This window comes from Sporobolomyces salmoneus (genome assembly GCF_050403485.1).
Source record: "Sporobolomyces salmoneus JCM6883 DNA, S_salmoneus_JCM6883_v1_ctg1, whole genome shotgun sequence".
In the NCBI taxonomy this organism is placed as follows: domain Eukaryota; kingdom Fungi; phylum Basidiomycota; class Microbotryomycetes; order Sporidiobolales; family Sporidiobolaceae; genus Sporobolomyces; species Sporobolomyces salmoneus.
In genome coordinates, this window is record NW_027481162.1 from 602,231 (window position 1) to 626,442 (window position 24,212).

The 24,212-nt window shown below is 52.5% G+C and overlaps 9 protein-coding genes across 9 annotated transcripts; 6 read left to right on the plus strand and 3 right to left on the minus strand.

The window, feature by feature from the left end:
- Window positions 1–678: 678 nt before the first annotated feature.
- On the minus strand, window positions 679–1,611 carry NUT2 (mediator complex subunit NUT2; the record flags this gene model as incomplete). The annotated part of the gene is made up of 4 exons (XM_076628356.1): window positions 679–1,014; window positions 1,092–1,194; window positions 1,266–1,349; window positions 1,424–1,611. The coding sequence occupies 4 exons, from the start codon at window positions 1,609–1,611 to the stop codon at window positions 679–681; spliced, it is 711 nt and encodes a 236-aa protein (XP_076491757.1).
- Window positions 1,612–2,050: 439 nt separating this feature from the next.
- On the plus strand, window positions 2,051–4,229 carry JCM6883_007526 (uncharacterized protein; the record flags this gene model as incomplete). The annotated part of the gene is made up of 2 exons (XM_076628357.1): window positions 2,051–2,089; window positions 2,166–4,229. The coding sequence occupies 2 exons, from the start codon at window positions 2,051–2,053 to the stop codon at window positions 4,227–4,229; spliced, it is 2,103 nt and encodes a 700-aa protein (XP_076491758.1).
- Window positions 4,230–5,024: 795 nt separating this feature from the next.
- JCM6883_007527 (uncharacterized protein) lies at window positions 5,025–7,552 on the plus strand (the record flags this gene model as incomplete). Its single annotated transcript, XM_076628358.1, has 4 exons — window positions 5,025–5,436; window positions 5,508–6,202; window positions 6,462–6,816; window positions 6,882–7,552. 4 exons carry the CDS (start codon window positions 5,025–5,027, stop codon window positions 7,550–7,552), a joined length of 2,133 nt encoding a protein of 710 aa, XP_076491759.1.
- A 1,461-nt stretch (window positions 7,553–9,013) lies between these two features.
- JCM6883_007528 (uncharacterized protein) lies at window positions 9,014–9,679 on the plus strand (the record flags this gene model as incomplete). Its single annotated transcript, XM_076628359.1, has 1 exon — window positions 9,014–9,679. One exon carries the CDS (start codon window positions 9,014–9,016, stop codon window positions 9,677–9,679), a length of 666 nt encoding a protein of 221 aa, XP_076491760.1.
- Window positions 9,680–10,259: 580 nt separating this feature from the next.
- On the plus strand, window positions 10,260–11,622 carry JCM6883_007529 (SANT/Myb-like DNA-binding domain-containing protein; the record flags this gene model as incomplete). The annotated part of the gene is made up of 4 exons (XM_076628360.1): window positions 10,260–10,419; window positions 10,480–10,761; window positions 10,828–11,013; window positions 11,078–11,622. 4 exons carry the CDS (start codon window positions 10,260–10,262, stop codon window positions 11,620–11,622), a joined length of 1,173 nt encoding a protein of 390 aa, XP_076491761.1.
- An 825-nt stretch (window positions 11,623–12,447) lies between these two features.
- JCM6883_007530 (response regulator) lies at window positions 12,448–17,880 on the minus strand (the record flags this gene model as incomplete). The annotated part of the gene is made up of 6 exons (XM_076628361.1): window positions 12,448–12,507; window positions 12,568–13,461; window positions 13,534–13,658; window positions 13,719–16,035; window positions 16,094–17,571; window positions 17,631–17,880. The coding sequence occupies 6 exons, from the start codon at window positions 17,878–17,880 to the stop codon at window positions 12,448–12,450; spliced, it is 5,124 nt and encodes a 1,707-aa protein (XP_076491762.1).
- Window positions 17,881–18,485: 605 nt separating this feature from the next.
- JCM6883_007531 (uncharacterized protein) lies at window positions 18,486–20,509 on the plus strand (the record flags this gene model as incomplete). Its single annotated transcript, XM_076628362.1, has 11 exons — window positions 18,486–18,562; window positions 18,629–18,719; window positions 18,792–18,865; window positions 18,930–19,020; window positions 19,077–19,182; window positions 19,250–19,436; window positions 19,506–19,615; window positions 19,680–19,829; window positions 19,894–20,043; window positions 20,111–20,254; window positions 20,331–20,509. 11 exons carry the CDS (start codon window positions 18,486–18,488, stop codon window positions 20,507–20,509), a joined length of 1,359 nt encoding a protein of 452 aa, XP_076491763.1.
- Window positions 20,510–20,884: 375 nt separating this feature from the next.
- Window positions 20,885–22,073, minus strand: JCM6883_007532 (uncharacterized protein; the record flags this gene model as incomplete). Its single annotated transcript, XM_076628363.1, has 3 exons — window positions 20,885–21,306; window positions 21,366–21,596; window positions 21,683–22,073. The coding sequence occupies 3 exons, from the start codon at window positions 22,071–22,073 to the stop codon at window positions 20,885–20,887; spliced, it is 1,044 nt and encodes a 347-aa protein (XP_076491764.1).
- Window positions 22,074–22,576: 503 nt separating this feature from the next.
- Window positions 22,577–24,052, plus strand: VTA1 (Vta1p; the record flags this gene model as incomplete). The annotated part of the gene is made up of 5 exons (XM_076628364.1): window positions 22,577–22,685; window positions 22,762–22,856; window positions 22,957–23,084; window positions 23,151–23,226; window positions 23,285–24,052. The coding sequence occupies 5 exons, from the start codon at window positions 22,577–22,579 to the stop codon at window positions 24,050–24,052; spliced, it is 1,176 nt and encodes a 391-aa protein (XP_076491765.1).
- Between the last annotated feature and the right edge of the window lie 160 nt (window positions 24,053–24,212).

Here is a 24,212-nt window from a genome sequence, read left to right on the forward strand (position 1 = left end):
GGTGTGATCGCGACTATGATTGGTGCTGGAGATTCGCAGACGAAATGGGATGGGAACGTAAAGGCTACCGTGACCGTGGGAGGCTCTGGTAGAGAACGACGAAGGAAAAGAGTCATTTGAAGGTGATCTGGTTTAGCTTTGCAGAATGTGTTTCGTTACGGTTTCCAATCCTTGTACAGCTTCGTACACTTTGTAAAGAATTCCTCACTTTTACTTTCACGGACGACTAGGACTGAGGGTGCTCCAGAAGAAAATTGACACATTGTCTGGTCGACGACTCCGAGTCTAGTCGCCATAAAGGAGTTTTTCGAGACACTGCCAGGAGCCAATCAGACAACGTTATTCGATCTGTACAGAATCGAGGTCGAAGGAAGGAAACAGTCAGAGCTCACCTATTCGATTCGCTCAGGGTCGTCGCAACTCTTGTCCTTGCGAGAGTGCCAGATATGGTCCCTCGACCATCCCAAGAATCGATGATATCGTGAAGAAGGTGACCGCAGAGAGAGGCGAAAGAGGGAGCAGGGATTGGAAAGGGGGAACGAAAGTCGGCGTCGGGGTTCAGGAATCGACTCTGGTCTTCTGTAGTTATTGCCCTGGTCCGACTCCGAAGGTCTCGCGCTCAAAGAACTCGTCTCCCTCGAGCCGCTCCTTCTCTTCGAACTTGCCCATCCCTCATGACTATCCTTCCATCTTGACGTCCTCCGAACTCACTCCGCCTCCTGATCCGTTCTGACCTTGTGAACCGTTGAGCATCTGTTGCTCCTGCGCTTGAACTCCAATCGATGTCGTCGCGGCGAGGTTCAAAGCTTCGGTTCCATCTCCATTCCCGTTCGCATAGCTTTCCGGCAGGAACCCATTTGACGCAGGAGGTAGGATTTCGTCTGGAAGGGAAGGTTGCGGTTCAGAAGAAGTCGATTGAGCTGGTGGTGCCGAGAAGGGAGATGGTTGATCAAGGAAATCGACCAAATCTGGGAAAGCGTCTTTCATCTGCTCCGTCAATAGGTCTCGATACCCCTACAGCATTCCACCTTTTCACAGTCAGTCTCTGAGGTGCTGTGCTGTACGAATTAAGGGAGGGAAGTGGACTCAACGGAAACGGCAGAGAGGATTCCGTTTGTGTACATGTTTTCGCCTGATAATCGCTCGATAAAGTCTTTCGTGAAGAGATGAGGGTTCTTTCCGGCATCGACGGTTCTAGATGCCACGAGACCATCGAGTCAGAGTCAGCTGGCGAGGAAGGAAGAGGTAGGGAAAGTGAAACTTGCGAAATAACTTCGAGGGGAATCATGACATCTCCTACAGAATCCTTGATGGAATGTAACCTTGCGAAGCTCTCGATCGTTTGCGTCCTACACCTCAGATCGTCGCAAAATCAGCTCCGGCGAGAGGGAGGAGGGCCAGCAGAGGGGGGAAGGAGACTGACGCTTTCCTCCCGATCAATCCACCCGGCTGCCCACTCGCTACTCCCTGAGGACTCGATTCTAACGCAGATTCCTGCACGTCTGAAGCGCAGATGCCGAGTTCGAGGAGAGATTGGAGTAGTTGTTCGAGAGATTGTTCGATCCCGATTCGAGGCGGAAGGGGCGCGCTGCTGCTATTGGGGTGTGACATGGTCGGGATTGCTGTCATACCTCGCTGAAGGAGCGGGATCGGATGATGAGGGAGAAGGAGAGGAGCAAACCCTCCGAATTCGTTTCTTGACCTCTTTAAATTCTAATATCCACTCATTCCGACTTTCGATGCGCTAGTAGGCCTGAGAGCTCCCCTGATACATCCTGTCAGTGCCATCTCCCACTAGCTGCTGCTCCTCGTTCTCTCTTCGACTAGATCTCGTACCCGCACTTTTCGATCAACAAACCCCTTTCTCGCTCTTTCGCCTCTCTAACTGACCACACCTCGCACTAGCCAGATACAGACCTCAACCGAAGACCAGAGCTTGCCCTCAACACTCTCGTTCTCGACCCACTCTCGTTCCCCTTGCTCTCCCTCCTTCCTCCTTTTACTCAGCTCCAGCGCCCCGTTCTCCCTCCGCTTGCATTGAACGACCAAGATGGCACGGGACAAGAAGCTCACGCGTTCCCTCTCTCGAGTGAGTCAACTTCGCTTGTTTTTCTCTCTCGCTTCTTCCTGACCCTCTCGCATCTCCCTATGAACCTCTATTGCAGCCATTCACAGATCTCACAGACCTCTTACGTTCCCCCTCTACTAGTTCGACGAAAGACAGGAAAAAACAGAAGCAAGATCGAGCTCGAGTCCCTCGTTCAACATTTCGGGAAGATTTCTCCCTTCCTCCCTCCCCCACGTACGCGAGCGACTCGAACACTCTCTTCACAAACACCGACAATCGCGACATCACTTTCGAATCGGTCCCGGCGCCACCGAATCCCTCAACTCTGTCAATTCCGTCTTCTGAGCCGGAAGAACAATTCGAATACCTCTCCGACCCATCCCCTCTCCCGGACCGATCTACTCCCTCGGCGATAATCACAACAGATAGATGGAGGATCCGAGAATGTTCCCCCGTACTCGAAGAAGATTCAGAACAAGAAATGTCTTCCTTCTTTTCAGCTCATCCACACCTGGACCTCGTTTCGAACGGAGTAGAAATCCCGAGTACGGAAGAAGGAGGAGATGAGGCTGGGGTGGATGAGAGCTTCGTGACGGCGAGGGAAACGGATGAAGGAGGGTTTTTGCAGAGTTTAGCGGGTCTGCCCCGAGAGACGATAAAGGAGGAGGAGGAAGAGATCGTTCCGGTCAAGGAAGAGGGGGAAATACAACAAGAACGTACCTACCGATCGGAATCAGAAGGAGAAGACACAGAACAAAGTCAAGATTCTACAGTCTCAACCAGTTTCGCTTCCTCTTCAGGCCGTTTCTCGAACTCAGGAGGACCCGATGCTTCCACGACAATCGATACTCCGGATAGTTCGTTCCCTTCGACACCAGGCGACCATGACGATGGAGACGTTTCCGGTTCAAATTGGTTGTTCACCCCTTCGAAATCGAAACAACTTTCGACTGTCGTCGCTTCCTCGTCCTCGTCTTCTACCCCGCCACCACAAGCGAGACCTCCGAGGTTCGTAGAAGTCGTCGAAACTTGTCCTACTCCAGAACACCAAACAACGGGAGTCGAAGCAACAAGGGAAGAGGAGACCACTCAAGGAGGAGAGCTTAACGAGACGGTTGCCTCACCTTTGAGGAACCGTAGTTGTGCAGGAGACAGAGATGAGGAAGTTCGGAGGAGGAGAAGTTTGTTGCGAAGCTGGGAATTGACGGATGATCAAGACGAAGAGCAATTCAACCGGGAAGCGGAGGAACTCGCCAAGGGTTTCCAATACGTTTCACCAACGAGTTCACATCTCGACTTGCATCGTTCCTACGCACCATCACTCGTAAACGAACCCGATTTCCTCCCCGCCTCTGGTTCGATTCCCGCTACTCCTCGCCAACATCGATCTCGACAATCAACTCGTAACGACCTATTCCCTACCATTTCAGCTACTGATCTAGTCGCTTCTCTCCTTTCCTCTCCGACACATCCTTCGAGTTATCGATTACCATCCTCCTCGAGATCGAAATACTACGATCCCTCCCTATCCCATCCTCACCCCCACCCACGGTCCCATTCTCCCGTCCGTCGTCCTACTCGTCCTCTCTCGCATCCTCACTCGAAAACTCTTCTGCCTCAATCGTCTTCCTCGACGCTGTTCACGTACGATCTCTCACATCTCCCCGCTCCGAAAACTCCTCTCGAAGAACCCTATCGCGTTCGATTCTGGGACGTCTTGAAACCGAGTGGGTATCTGGGAGGTGGCAAAGGCTCTGGAAAGTATGGAGATCGCTTCGGAGCGGTCGAGAGGAAGACCCCGAGAAGTACTCGAGTGAGGAGGAGTGGAAGCTCGCTTTGGGGGATCAGCGAGGATGAGACGATGAACGAGGGAAGGAGGGTAGATACACCAATACCGGAGCTGGGTGGTGGGAAAATGAGGAGGAGTGGGAGTTTGAGGAGGAGTTTATCGAGATGGACGAATCGGTTGAGTTTGACGGGGATTGAGACGATCAACGAGGACGAGGCTAAGCGAACAACGATGAAGCGGAGTCAGTCGATCAGGAGGGGTTTATCGACGAGCTTATCGGGGTTGACGCTGAGCGGAGGAGGGAGGCGACGGAGGGAAGAAGAGCGGGAAAGAGAGAAATTGGAGCAATGGGTTAGTGTCGTCGTTGCTTGAAAAGAAGGGGCTTTCTATCTCGTTGTACATCTAGTGTTGTTGTCTATTGCTGTCATTTATCGTCGTTTCTCCTAGTCAACGGACTGTTGAACGGGAACTCTTCGAAGGGGACAATTCCTCATGATTAAGCGCGCTAGAGGCCCTACTCTGATTCTCTTTCGGCTTACAAGCGCGACTCTAGCTTCTCGACAGCATACTACAGTACCTTGAGCCGCTGATTCGATTCGCAAGGATCAAATCCTCCCTAGAGTAACATCGCGAAATTCAGAAAACGTCTCTTCCTTTTCGTTTCGTCACACGCTAATCTCGAAGCCGGACTCGCCGCACCAGAAGTGGGCGTGATTTACCTGCAGAGACGCCTCTGCCTAGCCTACTCGCCGCTTCAGCAGATCGTCGACCCGTCCTCAATAGCTCACCAAACAATCTCGAATAACTCCTCGCGGAAAGGTCCAGCGCTTGATCAGACGGCTCAAGGGTATCAAGGTCATCGCAGAACTCTTCACAGCCTTGTAAGCCCGCTTCCTCGCCCTCTTGTAACCCTCTGAAATTCTCATCTCTGATCGAGTTTTTCGAACTAGCACACCCTCGAGACCGTCTGAGACCTATCGCCAAAGTGTTGGAAACACAGAGTTTCCTAGTAGAGCGCAGGAGACCAAGAAAAGTGAGTCCCCTCAACGATTTGGTTACTTTCATACCTCGTCTAGCGCTCTGACTCTCTTCGGCTTGCTCTCGAACCGAGCTGACAGCGCCGTTGCCCTCAGCAGCGAACTCAGAACCACTCTCGCCTCCATCATCATGTCCCCTCAGCTACCAGTCGAACTCCTTCGCCTCGTTGTCGAAAATCTCCGACTTCCTCCCTACACGAGCTCGCTTCGAACCCGGAAGCTCGAAGACGAGACTCGATCGACGCTCTACACCCTCTCTCTCACGACTACCGTTCTCAGCGAAATCGCCCAACCCCTCCTCTACGCTTTCGTTCGAATCCCAGCAGGCGAAACTGCGCTCTCGCGACTGGTCCGAGATGGCAACACGAACGGACTATCTCTCGTACGAACCATGGCGCTAGGAGAGGAGGACTGGAAGGAACAATGGTCCACCGATGACTTCAGCCATTTGAATGAACACGCTTTTGCGATATTCGGGAGACTCGAGCAGCTCATCACCTACTCTAGCTTGTGGAGGACTTTGAACTTGCTTCACGGCTCCAGTTGGTCTCTCAACTCCATCCAGTCTCGAGAATGACAATGTTGATCCTTTTCTTTTTTGGACGCGGAACAGACCTCAAGCGCGTTTTCCTTAACGACGCCGACATCGACACGACGGCGATCTCTCATCACATGTTCGCCTCGCTCGAAGTACTTGGCTTGCGCACGATTGGACTCGTCCCAGATCCGCTTCCCATCGCAAGTTTTCCGTCTCTCCGGCATTTGTGTCTCGACAGTGAGGAGAGGGGAATCAACCGGAACGAAGCAGCAACCCTTACCGCTCTGAAGCCCCAGCTCGACTCGATTACTCTCGAATGGGACACCTTTGGTGCAGCACTTCGCCAAGGTCTAACCCTTCAACTCGCTTCAATCCTTGCCGATCTCCCCTATCACTGGGTCGAAACGAGGGAATGGGAGGAACCGTACGTCGTGAATCCCCGTCTGCTCATCGACGAGCATGATGACCCGGAGTGGGATTCGCCCGAGTCTCCCCTCGACTCTTTCGCCTCGAAACTCCAGGATCGCAAACAGTTCGCTCGCCTCAAGTCGATCTACCTCCCGACGCGAAGTTCCTTGCGAGAAGTGTTCCACACGGATGCAGTGGGCAACTCGATCGAGAACCTCGCGCTCGCCGCCAAAAATCGTGGCGTCTTGGTCGTATTTACAGAACAATCGGGTCGTTGTGACGCAGAATGCCAGATCTCGGAGGACTTTATGAGGAGGATGACGCAGAAGAGGATCGCTAGAAAGGCAGAAGAGAGAAAACAGGTGAAATGCAGTGACTGCAAGAATGCTGAAATGGAATAACCGACGGAATAGCCTGATTTTGGGTACCGTTTTCTTCTCTTGTGTGTTTATTCACGTTGCTATCTGTACCGTCGCTGCTAGGGCTTCGAACGAGAGCGATTGCCTCGGATGAGGGGGTTTCCAATCGAGGCTGTTGAGAGTGGAACGGAAGATTGAGCTCTCTTCTTTCGCTCGTTTCACCATCTCTCGGTTTCACTGTCTTCGATTCCCAACGGTGCAGATATCTCACCCGACCTGCCCCAACTCGACTGGAAGCGGTGTCCGTTCCTTCCTCTATACGACCTACAAGGATCGACAATCTACTCTATGCTCTCTATCTCTCGTCTCTCGTCAATTCCGCGCGATTGCTCAACCTCTCCTGTTCGAAATCGTCCGGATCAAGTCGGAAGCTCAACTTGAACTCTTGCTCGGGGCGGGCGTGGCTTTAGCAAGGCCTAGGGAGCTCGTGATCGGTCAACTTGTATCTTCAAAACGAGTCACAGAGGCTTTCGGGAGTTGGAATGGTCTCGAGAGTCTTGAAATCCAACGACGCCTCGAGGATCCCCTTTACCTCGCGGTGCTGGTCCAACGAACGAGTGAGTCTACGTGTCCGCTACTTGAGGTCTGGAGGACGTCCTGACGCTTTCCTCTTCCGATTCAGAGGTTGTCAATCTTCGACTCTGGGGAGACGGCTTCGCTGGCACTAATGCCGGCCCTTTCACCTTCCTTCGATCTCTCACCTTCGATTACCTAGCGATGAATGCTGCTGTTCTACGCCTACTCGATCCGGAAGTATTGCCGTCATTACGAGCTCTCGGATTACGACATGTGTTCGGCACCAACAACCTATGTCGACTCGAACGAACCAGCCTCGCTCACCTCCTGCCACAACTCGATGCGATCGTCATCTCTGCAGACCTCTATCATCTCGCTGTGAACGGCCTCTTCTCCGACTCCTCTCGCATTCTGATTGACATCTACGACTACCGCCAGACTTTCTCCGTGCCCGCTAGAATTCAAGGTCTTGCATCCGTTCACCATCTCCGTATGGTTGAGGGGGCAGCCGTTATGACGTCTGAGCATCCCCGACGTGTCCTCAAATTGCTCGCCGCCCGTCGAGCATCCAAAACTTGGCCGCTCAAGTCAATCTACGTCGGTCCCTGGTGGCATCCCTCCCGAATCGGATCGTCAGACATCGCCATTGAGATGGACCAAGTAATGGAGGAGTGTCAACGCGATGGACTCGAGCTCATTTTCGAATCGCAAGAGTTAACAAGGTATCTTTCGCAAGAGTTCTATTCGAGACAACGAAAGAAAAGAGAGGAGGAGTAACAGAGGCGAAGGCTGGTAGCGAGGAGTAGGTACTGAGCAGTATCTCGGCGTGGAAAAGTTCGAGAAGATCTGAGGTTTTGTCGGTTTTTGCTTCGTTGTCTTTCCCTTGTCTCTTGATCGTTTCTGTTTGTTTCCAATTGTCTCCACTATCCTGTCAACATATTTTACTTCCGACTAACCCGCGAGAAGTCGTGACTTTCGCGCCTGGACGGAGGAACGCTCGAGCGAGGACAGATTTAAGGAAGACTTGACGGAATCGACGTGAAGGAGCTGTTTCCGCACGATGGACGGCTTTCGGTACGCGACTACTACACGAACTCTTTCGCGACGCTGCAGTACAACCCAAGCCCAAGGACGTTGTTGAAGCGGGTTTCAGGGGGCAAAGAGGTCGCGAGAAACTGGAAGCGTTCCGGTAGAGCGAAGGAACTAGCTTTTCAGTAGCTTCAGGGGAATCTCGAGGGCATATTTACCTCATCTGGGTTGCTCAAAGTCCTTTTCGGGAGCTGGAGTCATAGGTAAGAGGGAGAAAACTATTCGGGCGTTTCTTTCCCTCGTCGCTTCAGTCCGGTATCTCATCCGCCTTCTCTCAAGCGCGCAGAAGCATCCCTGAAGCTGTCGACAACTTACACTCCCGTCGAGTGCCCTTGAATCGACCGGTTCGCCTTTGAATCGTCACTCAACTCTTTTCATCTAGGATCATCGAATCCTGTCCGTCTCCTTCTCTGAGCAGTCTGGGGAGTAAGCAGGACAGGTAAGACAGATAGTCATAAGAGTCTGGGAGGGAAGAAAACGTCTTTGAGTGAGTCAGTGCGAGCCTTTGTCAAAGTCTGTCTTCCCTCAGACCACGACAGCACTAACTAACGCACCGCCTTGGCTGGTAGTAGATCTAGACATCGAATCGTCATCCTCCGCCATGTCTCCTCAGCTACCGGTCGAACTCCTCCGCCTCGTCATCGATAATTTCCGTCTTCCTCCTTTGTCCCACCAGCAACCTTCACACTCTCAAACTCGAAAGAGAGTCTCGCTCCTCACTCTACTCCCTCTCTCTCACGACTCGCGTTCTCAACGGAATCGCCCAATCTCTCCTCTACGAATTCGTCCGGATTCCATTTGGCAGAACGATCGAGACACTCTCGCTTCTTGTCGGAGACGAACACGAACAAAACGATTCGATATCAGCGGTACGCACGATCGTGTTCGCAGAGGAGGACGATTCGGAAGTAGCATCAGTCAAAGAAGTCGCGCGCCTTTTAAGGGAAGTTCCGCCGGCGTTAAGCTCGATGGAGCAGCTCGTCACCTCTTCCGGTCTCTGGAGTTTGGACAAGTTTCACGGTTCGAGTTCGTCTGCTCATCCACTGCAATTATGTCAGAAAGTGAGCTAATCTTTCCAACGAATTTTCCCAATGTCGAATAGGCCTCTCGCGAGTCTTTCTCAACAGCGTCAAGATCGACACGACGACCATGTCTCTTCTCACTTTCCCTTCTGTCGAGGTACTTGGTCTGTGCTCCGTCGTTCTCGCCCCACTCCCTCTCCAAGCCGCAACCTTTCCGTCTCTACGTCACCTAGGTCTGGAAAGCTGCGGCTTCGACAGGTCCGACACGGCAACCCTGACCGCCCTGGCCTCGCAACTAGACTCGCTCACTCTCACGTCGGACTTGTTCCCCGAAGCAAGGTCCACGATTCCTTCACTGCCTCTCGATTCGATTCTCGTCAACCTTCCCTGGTATTGGGCGGAGAAAGAACTCAAGGAACAACCCGTCGCGAACCTGCGTCTACTCATCTCCGAGATTCGATATGAAGGTTCAGATGAACCGTCCGCAGACCTCTGCAGCACTGTTCTCAGCTCTTTCGTTTCTCTCCTCAAAAATCCCAGGAAATTCACTCGGCTCGCCACAATCTACCTTCCATCTTTGAGCTCTCTCTCGCCGGAATATCGAACGGAGGAGATTCTCGCTTCGATCAAGGACGTTGTACTTGCGGCGAAGGATCGAAACATTGAAGTTATCCTTGAAGAACAAACGGATGAACTCGCGGCAGAGTGTCAGATTTCGGAGGACTTCATGAGGAGAATGACGCAGAAGAGGGTTGATCGAGAGGCAGGAGGACGATGGAAAGAGGCGAAATGAAGGGAGCTGGAAGCAAGGTCAAGGGGAATCGTCGAAAAGCTTCAAGGAGAAATGAGTTTCCCCTCGATTACCGTTCTTTTTTTGTTGTGCTTTCTCCGTTCGTAACCTGTACGAGGTTCCTCAGACTATGGATGCAAGCGCTGTTGTCAGTAAGGCTCACTGCTTGAGCTGCTCACTACGAAGACTCAAGCTCGAGTCTTTGCTCTTCCCCTCATCTCATCGACCCTCCGAGCAGCTAAGATCACGCGAATAGAACAGTCAGCGCTCGATTGAACCGCCTAGCTCGTCACGCATCCACTCAGACTCGAAGGCGACTCCCCCTCTTTCTTCATCTAACAACCTCGAATCAGCCCTCCTCGCTAGCTCTATCAGGTCTCGGACGGTCCTCACGAATCAGTAGCACGCTGTGAGACAATCTGGTGGATCAAGCCGTGTCATCAGAGCCGTACAGACTCCTTCGAATTCTTCGTTCAGTCGTTCCCGCCCTTTCCTCGACAACCCTCACATCTACAATCGAGATTACAAACTACACATCCGAGTCAACACCTCCGACGCCAACCCATCCGACACGAGCTACAGAATGGAATCAGAGGTCGAGAAAACCGTTCGCTCGACTCAACCCGATTCGGCTGAACCTCAAATTCCTGAAGCGAGTATGATGTCCGACAACGAGGAAGGTGACGAAGAAGGGGGAGATGAGGATGCCGAGGACAGTGAGGTGACTCCAACCGATGACGCGAGTGCGTGCCTCGGGTCTTTGTGTCTCTCAAAGAGACGCGCTAACCTATCCTCCTCGATAGATCTCGCAACCCCGTCAGAGGGTGGATTGAGCCACAAGGAGAAGGAGAAACAGCCAAAACGGCACAAAGAGAAGGGTTTGGCCTGGGTCCTGCCAGAAATCGAAATTCTCTGGGAAGTGTTCACCGAAAATCGAGCGAACGGGCAAGTCATGAATCACCAGGCTTTCTCCGATCGAGTGCAACCATACTGGGATGAGAAGAGACGTCCCGGGTGGATGAGAGATGTCTCTTCGACGAGAGGTAGACTGCGTCGGATGAAGGAGCTTGAAGCGGCGGGACATGGTGAGTGAGGACCCCGGCTTCCCTTTAATCCGGTAAGCTTCAACATCGCATCTTCACTTTGGCCAGATCCAGTGAACTACAGCGAACCACCCTGGACGCCTGAGGAAGACGCGAAATTGCTCAGTTTATTCGAAGACGGGGGTCAAAAGAGCGATCTAGACTGGATATCGGAGCAGTTCAGTGGAAGAATCCGTCGTGATATCGTTTCGAGGCGGCGGACGCTGTTGCGAGCGAAGACGAAGCCAAAACCGAGTTAGTCGACCATTCTTCTCCTTTTCGTCGCAATTCCTGATCTCAGACATTACTTCGATGTCAGAGAAGAAGAAGAAGAAGAAGAAAAGTAAAGCCGTAGCCTCGTCAACTGCGGACCCTTCTGCCGACGCGTCCGCGACCGCATCTTCGAAACCGACTCGACCTCTTCAGACGGAATTCGTTCCTCCTTCTCCCCCTCGAAGTTCCGACAAGAACCATTCACATGATGTCGCCGCGTTGCCTGACCCCCGATATCCCCTCATCTCTCCCGTCAAATCGGAAACCGCTCTTTCGAGAGACCAGTCTCGCATTCCTCCTTGGAGGCAGACCTATGACTACCCTTCTCCGTCCGTTGTCACCGAAGCTGCTTCTCCTTCGAAACGTCGACGTCTCGTCTCGACTATTGACCCTTCCTTGAAACCGAGCGACAAAGATCAGCCCTTTTCCAACACCATTACCGAATCGGATCGCTCCCCATCGATATTGGAAAGCGATATCGTGATCGACGAAGAAGCGGCCAGAAAAGGACTCGAGATGTTGCAAAGGTTCAAGTCGAGATGGGAAGAATTGGATCGCGAATGGGACGAAGTGATGTCGCTGAGACAGTAAGCTTGTACTGTATCGTCTATTTGTTGCCACTACTATGTTCTGTGAGTCGTTAGGAAGTCGATGTCTCCGCTCGAGAGCCTCTTGCCCTGAGAGAATGTCAAGAATTGCGAAAGAAAGCAAGCGTCTTGGGCGAAACTTTGCATGCTGTCTGCTCGCACGCCTACCGGTTCTGCTATACGCCTCTTAGATTTTGAAGTCCGATGTGACTGGACGAGGGAGGATTTGCAAAGGAGAGAGACGAAAGAATTGCGAAAGAAGGTATAGAATCCGAAGGTATGAAAGTCCGCTGCGCGCGAACGGCGCTATCGTACAAGTTCACTGGAGTCACTGACGAGAAAATCAAGTAAGTCACTTAACTGTGGACGAGAGAGAGCAGACTCACCAATTGAAACGAGAAATCAATCCGAGTCACTAAGTTCGATCACTTCTGCTTTCCTTCCCCTTTCCCTTTCTTTTTGCGCTCGAGGTCGAAGTCAAGGGTATTCTGATCCAGCTTCTCGCTTCCCTCTGTTCATGAGAGGATTCCGTTCGCGATTAACGATTCGAAGAATACGATCCCGCACTATCGCTCGGTCCAAGTTGGCCTCGCAAAGCCTGGAGTTCAGGTCAAAGTCTCGCGACTCGCTCTAGAGGCTGGAGAGAAGCGAGCTTGTGTAAGGAAGGATATGATAGGCGTCGTGCTTTTCTTTTTCATGCATAGACGGGCAGAGGGTAACACTGTAGCTCCAATGAATACAGACAACGGAAGAACATAGAAAGAGAGGAAACAGGGGGAAAACAAAGATGCGAAGGGAAAGCGAGAGAAAACATTATTGATCTATTGACCTATTTGTACAGATTCTCGTTCGAGCCCCGAGCTGACGAGACACCAGATTCGGTGAGAGCCTAATCAGAAGGACACTGTCAGTCACGAGCCTGTAAGGAAAAGACAGGAAATAGGCTCACCTGACCGAAAGAAGCTGATCCTGCTCTCGTTCGCCCGAGTTCAGCTAATCGATCACCTTCGACGAGTACGTCGTGTAGAGAAGGATCTTGACTACCGAGCACAGAAGGAGGAAGTGGAGTAGGACCAGGTCGTTTAGGAGACGCAGTTAGATCTTCTTGTTCTTGCACGAGATCCTCGAGTTTCTCTTCGACCTTGTCGAGCACGTGAGTCGGATCGGGAGCTTTGTCGTTGACTTCAGGTTTCGCCGCAGTCGTAGCCGTCTTCGGAGTCTCTTGAGGAGTCGGAGAGGTGAGCATGAGAGAAGGTTGAGCTGGAGTGTCGTTGACGGTGTTGACGGGAGGACCAGCGTCGAGAGCGGGAGAAGCATTGCTCGAAGATCCAGGAGATTCGTCCGACTTGTGAGCTCGATCGATGTGAAGGTGACCTCGGACTTCGTCTGCTTTCGAATTGATCCCAGCCGAGAAATTCTTCGCCGCTGAACCTTGAGTTTGCGGAGCAGGAGGAGCACCGAGGTTTGTCGTCGACGTGGTAGGTTCAGGTGAATCCATCTTGCGACCGAATCCGGAAAGATACGCCATCGAACCCCATTCGACGAGTTTCGTTTCGAGCCAAGGTAGCGAGACGGGTTTAGTCAAGAAATCGTTACATCCAGCGGCGAGGGCGTTGACTCGATCGGCTTGGAGGGAGGAAGCGGTGAGAGCGACGATAATGACGGGCATGTGAAGGAGAGGAGAACCGGGATTGCTCAAAGGATTGCTGATACTCGACATCGACGGTGAGCTGAGATCGGTCGTCGGGGTCGTAATAAACGTTCCGACGTTGTTTGCTCGTTCGAGTTCACGAATCTCCCGAGTCGCCTCGATACCATCTTTGACTGGAAGTTGGATATCCATCTGAGCAAGGGTCGAAAGACAGCGATTAGTCGTCAATTGGAGCTCAACCGATCAAGAGATGGCAGGATTCACGAGAACGAGATGGAAATTTCCCTTCTTCCACTTGTCGACAGCTTGAGCTCCATCCACTGCAACCTCGCATTTGATTCCTCGTTTCTTCATGAACACAGACAGAATCGTTTGATTGATTTTGTTATCTGTTCACTCCGATTGATGAGCTACGAGTCCCGCAACGAGAGTAATAAGACTGAACGTACCTTCAACGATGAGAACTCGAATTGGAGGTACAGAAGGCAACGTGTTTTTCCTACTCGCTCTCCGTTTCCCTTTGGGCGCTTGGGTTACGGTCCCTGTTCTCGATCGCCCGAAGGCGGTTCGAGGCGAAGAAGGACTCGGAGGTACTTTCGACCCGCTCGCTCGCGCGGCCGCTGCACCTTGAGCTGCTGGACCAAGTGGCGTCGAAGGCGGTAGATTACTCATCGGTGAAGGAGCTCCAATCGTCGGTCGTCGAGACGGTGGACCGAAGTTTGGACTTGCGTTGGCGCTGGTTGCGAGAGGTGATTGTGCCGTCGAACCTGGACCCGATCCTCCACTCGAGTTGCTGTGTCGAGCGGCTGCGTTCGGTCTTTTCCCGTTCGACCCACTCGAGGCGTGTCTTGCAAGCTCCTCGGTGGGTGGAGGAAGCTCTTCCGGCGAGACGTCTTCTCCGTTCGCGCGAGATTTCGCCGCCGAGATGAACGAGTCGAGATGAAGGGCAGGAGTTCCGAGCGGCATCGGAGGTGCTGTTTGATCGGCGTGAACGACTGAAGAGTTGCTCGATTTCCGTCGTGAACTCGAAGGACCTAGACCGATCTCGTGAGGAGTCGCAGTCGAAACTCGAGCTGGGCCGGAAGAAGGATCCGATGAAAACTCGTTTGCGCCTTGATCTCGAAGGCCGGCGGCGGGTTGTCGATCTCGTTCCATCGGCTTACTCGCGGCCTTCTCCTTTGCGTGTATCGAGCGTTGAGAGCGAGTTTGAGGTTGGAAGAAGATCCCTGAACGACCGTCGGGCGATTGGATGACCATTCCTTCACTCGGAGTCGCTTCTTTGAGTTCTTCGGCGACGCTCGAGAAGTACGAGTCTTGCGATTCGTTGTTCTGGCCGAGAGGTGAAGGAGGGAGGTGACTCGAGGGAGGGAAGACGGTACTCGACGGGGAGAAGTAAGTCGGAGGAGTTCGAGGTTTACCGAGAGTCGACATGGGATTATTCGATTCTCCGTTCTTGCTACCTGAACTGTCAGAACCTCCAAAGTCGAACTCTTGTTCCTTCGCGAGTGCGGGAGAGAGTCGAGGCGTCCAGTACTGAATGCCGGGAGAGGTAGGAGAAGTCGCGATAGGGGGTAGGAAGGGATCGACAGCGGGACGCTTCAACGCAGTCCAAAGTGAGGTGATTATCCGACGAGGTCCAGCAGGTTTCGGGATGACGAGAACTTCGGGGAGAGAAGGGGAACGAGTCGTTGCGAGGGCGTCGGCAACGATCTCTTTGATCGTTTTGTAGTGAGTGAGACTGGCGAAATGAACGATGACCCATTGTGAAGGACCTTGTTGTTGAAGCTGATGAAGTTGTCGAACGTGAGGGCTGGAACGAGCTCTTCTAGTTGCGAGTTGAGGTCGTTTCGAGATGAGGGTCGGAGGAGCGTGAAGAGGGGGAGCTCGAAGAGCAACGAGGAGTCGTCTCAATGTCGAAACGTCGTCATCGATGATGCACAAGTTAGAATTTGGTTCTCCGTTGGCGCCGAGATCTGGCGATTTGTGAGAACCGTCTGAATTTGGCGATGCGAAACCTGGAGGCGTTCCACTGTCGGTCCCTGCGAATCCCGAGTCGAACCTCGATCCGGCCGAAGGTCGTTTCCCGTCGAGTCCGTGTACTGAGCTTCCAGACGATAAAGGTCCTTCGGCGTCGAGCGGAACATGTTGAACGTCCATTCCCCATCCGGCCAAGTACATCGTTAGATGCTTCGCGAATGTACTCTGATCGCTTGCGTGAAGTGCCACTCGGTGTCCTTTAAGAGCGCTGTCTGCGAACCGTTTCAAATCTCCGATCGAAGGTTCTTGACCGATTGACGCTTCGAGACTTGCACGACGTCGACCGAGGAGAGTAGAAGGATCATCGACGGGTCGAGGTTTCGGTCGAGCAGCCGGGAGGAGACTTTCGAGTACCCAAGATTTACTCGCCGATTCAGCAAGAGTTCCTGGTTCGACTGATCCTAATTCGAATCCGACGAGCGAGAAGAGATCCTTCGCGAATAGGCTGTCGAAAGGCGGAGAGGGCAACTCGGCGCCGAGACCGGATCCTGGCGAAGACGGGTCGGGATAGGGATGAGCGGGAGTCGAAGTCGCTACCGAATGCAGAATTTCGAGTGAGACGGTCCACCACTTCTGAGGAGGGCGTACGTTCGTTTCGCTGCGGGGACTTGTACTGGGTGCTGCTGGTTGAGATGTCGAATTCTCGGGGGCAACTGAGGCGGCGGTAGCAAGGAAGCGAACTTCAATCGTTGATCCAGAATTCGCTCCGGCGATGATGTGGTGCAGGATCTGCGGGACAAGCCGTCAGCGATGATGAAGAAGCAGAGATGATCGAGAATAGACTCACCCAAACGAGAGCTACACTCCACGCTCTCTCGTCGGCTCTAACCAATAACTCCCTCGATTCGATATCTTTCGCAACCGGATTCGGCCTCTCTCCTATCGGTCCCTCCTTCTTTTCGTCGACTGTCGGAGTCGCCGCAGGACTCGGTGCACTCCCGTTCCCAACTTGTCCGATCACTAGTTCGATCCCTCGCGCTGCCGTGTCTGCCGCGAGAACGTCCGAAACTCCTTGTAACATCGACGGGAAATCGAAAATTTGTTCGTATTCGTCGTCCTCGGGTTGTTCCACATACTCCTCGTCCTCATCTTCGCCAACCGGTGGCCGATCTGCCGTTGTAGGCGAAGGAGGTGGAGGTTGTTCCCCTTTTCCAACTTCTCCGATCCACTCGAATCCTCGAAAGAGTCGCCAAATCGCGGCAGCACTGACTGCTGGTACCGATAGAGACGAAGGCGCGTGAAGTTCGTGGGAGTGAGAAGGTCGAAGGTGATCGATCGAAGGGAGACCGGCTAGGAAAGAAGTCGAAGTTGTCGTCGTGTCGGCTGTCGCGGTTGAAGCGATACTCGCTCGATCAGACTGGATATGTTCCGACTTGTTGAACGAGTTCGAGGCGCCTGATACTGACGACTTGCGAGAAGACGATCCACCGAGGGCGACTTCGAAGAGGGAAGGAATTTTGAGAGGAGGAGAGAAGAGATGAGCCGGACCGAGTTGGGATAGGAGTAAGAGGGCGGGAGGGAGAAGAGTCGCGATGAGTTGAAGGGATTGATCGAGGTGAGGGGTTTGCGGAGGGAAGACTTGAGGTTCTTCGATCGGTCTCAGAGGTGAACCGAGGGGAACTCCACCGCTGAGTGAACCTGCCGTACTATTCCGATCGTGCGCCAACAGTGTCCTCTGACTCAACACACTTTCTCTCCGTGAGATTCCTCTTCCTTCTGCCCTTGGCGTCGAGGCTGCACTTCCTTCGCCCGTTCCGCCGAAATTCTCTCCCCCGATTAAAGCCGTCTCCATCGGATCCCTCTCTTTCCCTCTCAAGGTCGCTGGTGAGCCTGGTGACATCCTTGGTACGTCGTTCGATAGTGCTGGTGAAATCATAGGAGAGGCGGAAGGAGAAACTGGGGGACTCGCGCTTCGTTGCGATCTGCTTTTGGTGAAATCGGATCGAAATCGTTTCGATAGACTCGTGCTCGACTGCGATGCTGATGTTGACTGGTACATCTGTGAGTCGACGGCTGCTGATCTCTGAGGTACTGGCGGCGGCATTTCTGATAGAGGCGGAGGCGTTTGGGAGGCAGAAATTGAGGAAGAGGACGAAGATGAGGAGGGCATGAGATCTCGAGCGAGTTTGATCGGACTCGATAGACTCCGGGGGAGAGGAGGTCGATTCTGTGGTGCTGTAGGTGGAGGTCGGAATGAACCGAGGAAGCGAGTGAGGAAAGTGCCAGACTGCGAAGACGACGAATTGTTGCTTGACGAAGTTTCGGCTGCTTCTCACCAGTTGTCAGCGCTCAGTCCATCTGCTCATCAAATGTTCAACACTCACTAGATACCCTACGACTATTGCTGTTCTTCCTGATTCGATCCGACTTTACACTGGCCGAACTCCCTCGAGGCGATTGATCCTCCCTCGTGTCTCCCATTCCTGCCGAGTCTGTCAATGATTCCCCTTCTAGTTCGGGTCCAGTCGAGGCGGAAACTAGAGACGGACGACGTCGAGGACTTTTGCCAGCTGGAGGTTGGAGGAACGAGGGCGACGACGATGATGAGGAAGGAGGGGAGGAAGAGGATACCATCGCGGGCGGAAGTATCGTGGGTCGCGCAGTATACTCAAGCGCTTGTCGGATCCAGCTTGCAAGTCGGTTTCGCGAAAGTGTTGGTTCGAGGACCCGATGCAATTCGCGCGATGCGTTTCGCTTTCTCTCTCTTCCGTTTCAGACGATTCTCCGGCTTCTAACGTACTTGATTTTGCTACGCTTGCAGGGCACGGACTCACGACAGATGAACTCGTTCAATTCACATTTCGGGGTCTCTCGCTCTGAAAAAGCTTGAGCGATTTTCGCGGGATCGAACATTTGTCGAATGGGATCGCCCGTAACCGAAACGACGACTTTTCAGCTGATACTGTTGCGAATCGCTAGCGCCAAGTTTCAAAGTCCGTCCGAGAACGCGTCTGAAATTGTCCCGGCGACGTTCACTGGCAGAATTCTCAAGTTTTCGACGTTCAAGCTCTTCTCTCCACCTCCTCGACTTCCCGGACGCCTCCTTTGACACCCTCGGCAAGCTCAAGTATCACAGGCTCACCACCGACCCTCACCTCCTGCTCAAAACCGAGTCCCACTTCCCCCACAAGCTCAACCTCCCTTCCCTCCGAACCCTTCACAACACTCTCCCTCGCAACATGACGCAGAAATCGTACGTGATTGGGGTCGGTATGACTGCATTCTCGAAGCCTCGCAACCTCCGTGACTACCCCGAGTGAGTCTCCCTCTCGTCTCCTCGGGTTTGTAGCTGACCCGTTTACCGGTTCTCTCGTACGTGAAGACTCGCTGTTGAAGCTACGACGAAAGCACTCCTCGATGCAGGGATCAACTACGATGATATCCAACAAGCGTTTGCTGGTTACGTTTACGGTGTGAGTCTGAAACGAGTTTTTCAATTTTATCTGTCAGGATTCACCAACTCACGCCTTTAACTTGCGATGCAGGACTCGACTTGTGGTCAACGAGCTCTCTACGCTCTTGGAATGACGGGTATTCCGATCCTGAACGTCAACAATAAGTGAGCGAGTGTTCCCGTCTACTTCTCCGAAAGTACGAGGCTCACGTTCTCTCACTTTGTTCAGCTGCTCGACTGGTTCATCCGCCCTCTGGCTCGCTCGTCAAGCTATCGAATACGGGATCTCTGATTGTGTTCTTGCCCTTGGATTCGAGAAAGTGAGCTCAAACTCCTTCAATCGCAACCTGATCAATGCTCACTCTCCTATTTCCAGATGGCGCCTGGATCTCTCGCGACAATCTTTGATGATCGAGATCCACCTTTGAGTAAGACGGTCGGTTTGATGGCGGAGATGGGAGAAATGGGATCAGGTCCTTTCGGTCAGCTCCCTCTCGACCTCTTTCCGTCCTTCTCCCTTCACTCACGCCGATCCGCCCTCGTCTGTAGCTGCTCAAATCTTCGGTAATGGAGGTCAAGAGTACTGTGAGAAGTACGGAGCGACATGGGATCACATCGCTGAAATCGCGGCGAAATCTCACACTCATTCGAAGAACAACCCTTATGCTCAATTCCATGAACCGAGAACTGGTAAAGACGTTCTCAAGGACAAGAAAGTCACCCAGTACATGACTCGGTGAGTTTGAATCGCTCCCTTGTCTTAAAGGTCAGAGCTTGAAGGACACTGACGATCGAATGCGAGCAGAGGAATGTGTTGCCCTACTTCGGATGGAGCTGCCGCCGCGGTCGTATGCTCGGAAGCTTTCGTGAAAGCTCACAAGCTCGAGAATCAGGCGATCGAAATCGTTTCACAAGGTAATCTTGAACAGTTGTCTTTCTCTCGCGAAAGTCACTAACTGAACTTCTTTCACTCGGGTAGGGATGGCGACGGACTCCACTCGACTCTTCGAAGATAGGAGCGCGATCGAGCTCGCTGGGTCGGACATGACTCGAATGGCTGCGAAAGAAGCGTTCTCAAAAGCGAAAATCGGACCTGAAGATGTCCAAGTGATCGAATTGCACGACTGCTGTGAGTTCCTCTCATCCTCGGTCTCTGCCGGGCCTGTCATGCTCACCGATCTTTTCGCTCGTAGTCGCTGCGAACGAACTCCTCGTCTACGATGCGCTCGGTCTCGCTCCTCCCGGAAAGGCTCATACGATCATCGAGAAGAAGGACAACACGTACGGAGGTAAATGGGTTATCAACGCTTCCGGTGGACTTCTCGCAAAGGGACATCCTCTTGGTACGTTTTCGTCTCTTCTATTTTAATCGCTTTCTTTCGCTCATCACAGGGTCTTTCTACCATGCAGGAGCGACGGGCCTCGGAATGAACGCGTACCTCGTCAATCAGCTTCGAGGATGGGCAGGTCCCATGCAAGACCCTCGTTGTGTACCCGGTGAACTCGAGAAACAGGGCAAAACGGCTTACGCTCTCGCTCACAACCTCGGTCTCGGTAAGTCCCTTCTCATCTCCCTTCGCCTCCCGTTCCGAACTCTTTGACTGACTCGCTAACTCACACGTCGATCCAGGCGGAAGTTGCGTAATCACGATTTTCAAACGACCCGAATTCTACAAGTCGGGAGGGAAAGATGGACGAGACCGATTGGGTTACAACCACGCTTGCGAATGTCGAGAATCGACGATGGATGATGTTGAGAAAGTCAAGAGTAGGAAAGCCTATTCGAAATGGGCCGAAGCGAGCTTGTAAGGTTCGAGTTGCGAAAGATTGCAAATATTTGCTTCCTGTTTGATTGTTTGTTTGAATCATTTGTTCTACTATATGCTCACCTTAGTATGTCAATGTCAATAGTCAGTGTCTCGCCATTCACGGTACAGGTTCAGCGCGAACAGCGATAGAATCCTCGAATTTGGCGAAACACCCGTTCAAATCGTGATTCCCCTGGTATCAAATGTTGTTCGAACGGTCTACGTTCTCGCTCTCATTCGACGAGACACTACACAGACAGGTAGAAACAAACAGGTACAAATGAATTGACAGCACAGAACGAAACAAAAACCGCGGACTCCCTTTCAGCTTCGACTTTCCCTTCTCTCTTCTCCCCAGCGGTATTTCGGCAGATCTCTAGTGGTCGTTCTTTTCCTCCTCCTCCTCTGTTTCCGCGATTTCGGTTTGTTGACGAGCTCGAGCGAGACGTTCCATTTTCTCGAGGAAAGCTTCCGAAACGTCCGAGTTGTATCGTCCGTCCGTACCTTCTTCAAGAATCAAGTCGACTCCGTTCGCGATGCACTTGTCTATAAGCTCCTGGGCCTTCTCTCGTCGCTTCTGCAAGTGCTCGCTTTGAAGATCGTGCGACTCGGGATCGAAAGGTGGAGGAAGAAGTAGAGTATCGAGTCGGAAAGCGACGGAAGACTTTTCACAAACAAACACGATGAGCGAATCGATTGCGTCCTCAAGCGGCGCGGGCTCAAACAGACGATAGAAGCGGAAATGGCGGAAACCAGAGTCGACGAGAGAACGACGGGGCCCGCCGCTCATGACCTCGTCTACCGGAGCATCGATGAGAATGTTCGAGTGATTGTCGGTTTCGCGAGAATGAGAGTACCAATCCAGTACGTAATGTGAAGGTTCCCAGCGGTGTTCGAAGTGAAAGGATAGACGTCGAGGTCGCTAAAGCGTCGCAAGGCGAGCCCCGAGAGTCGAGGAGCAGTCGCGTCGGTGATCAACGAAAGGTCAATAATACAGTCGTAACCGACGGTGAGTTGTCGAAGCGAGGGTAAAGTGAACACGTCTTTTTCTCCGTGGGATACGGTCTCGAGGATGAGGACTTCCAGCTCTGTTCGAAAAAGTCAGATGAAAACAAGCAAGTTCACGAGTCAATGAATGCGGTTTGAGCCGGCATAGACGTTTGGGCGAGCTTACTCTGAAATCCATTGAGCTTGTTGAGATTGCCTAGCGACAAATCGTGAAGGGAGAGTTCCTGGACCTCGGTAAGAATCGTTGCTGCTCTCGAGACACGACTTTCAGAAATACCGCCCATACTGCCGTCAAGGACGACTCGTTGAACTAGATGAGCGTTCTGTTTTGATTCGACCGCTTCGATGAATGCGTCGAATTGTCGTTCATTCCGCGCCCAAAACGTCGAATAGAGGAGAGGTTCGACGATCTCGTGGAAAGCGTGACAGATGAGAGAGAAGGTAGAGAGAAGGGAGACTCGGTCTTGGTACGTAGAGCTGACGAAGCGAGAGGAAGAAGGGGAAGGAAGAGAGAGGAGGAGGATTCCGGTGATGAGCTCGGTAGGGAGGGAGAGCATGGCGTCGGAAATATTATGGGACTCTCGACAACCTACTTTTGTAATAATCAAATGGAGCAGATCAGCTTGAATCCAGGAGAGAAGAGGGGGCAAACTCGGGAAGAGCAGCTATTCGATCTAGCGGCAACGGAGAGATACCTTGTCAAGTACTTAAACCGGCTATTTGCAGACTCTCGATGTGCCCTGGCCTTCAGAGATGCTGCGTTGTCGCCTTCAAGAGAAGTTGATTGATGAAGAATTGAGGGTCCGACTCAAGTCGACTCAATGTGGAATCTACCGTTCTCGGGCAATCCCTGGGATTCTTAGCTGGGTCTAGGCGGCGAAGCGTTGGTGTCGAGGTTGAACTAAGAGGGCAAGAGAGGAAGAGTCTCGAAGGGATTTCGTTTCGAGCTCTTTCCGCGACTTCTTCCGCTGATTGTTCAAACTGCCTCTCGGAGCCCTACAGAGAAGCTCAGCTAGCTATACCCGACACCCACGCCTTCGCGCTGAACCAATCCGAAAGAATGTCATCATCATCTCCACCGCCAGTTCCTCCCGAACTGAAACCGATCACTCCCTACCTCGCACGAGCACATGAACTAGCTACCGCAGATCCCGTCATCGCCTACTGGTGTTCGTCTCCCCTTTCCCCTCCTTCAACTCGTCAGGAGGTCGAGCTGATTCCCTCGTTGTCTATCTATCGGATCAGGTACCTACTTTGCAGTACAACAAGCGATGACCCTAGGTGCGAAGGAACCAGAGAGTCAATCGTTCTTGTTTGGGATTATGGATAGATTGGAAGCTGTACGTCTTCTCGCTTCATTCTCTCTCGTTTCTCTCTCCCGCCCCACTTGACATCAAAGCTGACTCTCTGAGGCGCCCTCTCGAACGATCGAATGACTAGATGAAAGCAGAGAACGAAGGAAACGAAGCAGTAACGGAGGATGCAGCCGCTTCAGCTTATATTGAGAATTTCGGTTTGAAAATCTTTGCGACGGCGGATAACGAGGATCGGAAAGGGAAAGCTACGAGGTCAGTACTTGTTCCACTCAGTCATTCACTCGAAGCTAGACTGACTCGGAAATAGTACTCTCGTAGAGCTACGGCGAGAAAGTTTCTCGCGGCGGCGAATTTTTTGGAATTGTTGAGTGTGTTTGGTGAACATGGAACAGAGGTAAGCACTCTCTCCCTGCTATGATTGAACAATACGATGACTGACTAGAATGATGCAGAACCGAGACAAGATCAAGTACTCGAAATGGAAAGCCGCCGATATCGCGAAAGCTTTTCGAGAAGGAAGAACTCCGACTCCTGGTCCCGCTGGCGGTTTACCCGAAGTCGAGGATCCAGCAACTCAAGTGAATCAAGTGACTTCAGCCGAAGAGAAGGAATTGACGAAAGAGTTTGAGGCACTCGTTGCATCGAAGGAGGAGGAAACGACGACGAAATCGGTTGAACCGCCAGCAGAAGATGTTTCGGCTTCTTATCCATTTCCTCAACAGCCTACTACTCTACCGTCTGCACCTCCACTACCGCAAGAAGAAGAACCAGAAGAAGAAGATCCTTCGCGAATCACAACTCCCGCTCTCCCAACTTTTATCGACGACGACGAACGACAACCCGAATTCCCTTCGACCTCTTCCTCTACTCCAACTCGGAATGAAGAAGTTCCGACCAGTTCCAGCTCAATCGACCATCAACCATTCGTGATTAACCCCGAAACTCACCTTCCACCTTCACATCAAACCGCCTCTCTCCCTACTCCCTCCTTCCATCCCCCTTCTGAACCTCCCGCGTTTCCCTCAGCTGTCTTTCCTCCAGCTCCTCCACCCTCAGCGCCTCCACAGCAAGAGGAGACGAGAATGGTTGAAACGTTGGATCCGTTGGAGATTGCAAAAGTTCAGAAACATGCGAGATGGGCGATTTCGGCCCTGAACTATGAGGATCTCGAGACGGCGAGGAAGGAATTGAGGGAAGCTTTGAGAATGTTGGGTGGGTAGGAAACGAGAGGAAAGGAGCGGATTTGCGAGATATGATTGTTTTGAAAACTGCAATTTTTCGAGTCGAGATGCACCTTCTCTCGAACGGGGAAATCATCTACATCTTCTCGAGAGTGCCTGTTCGTCCCAGTTGCGCTCGAGAATCCTATTCAGAGAGAAG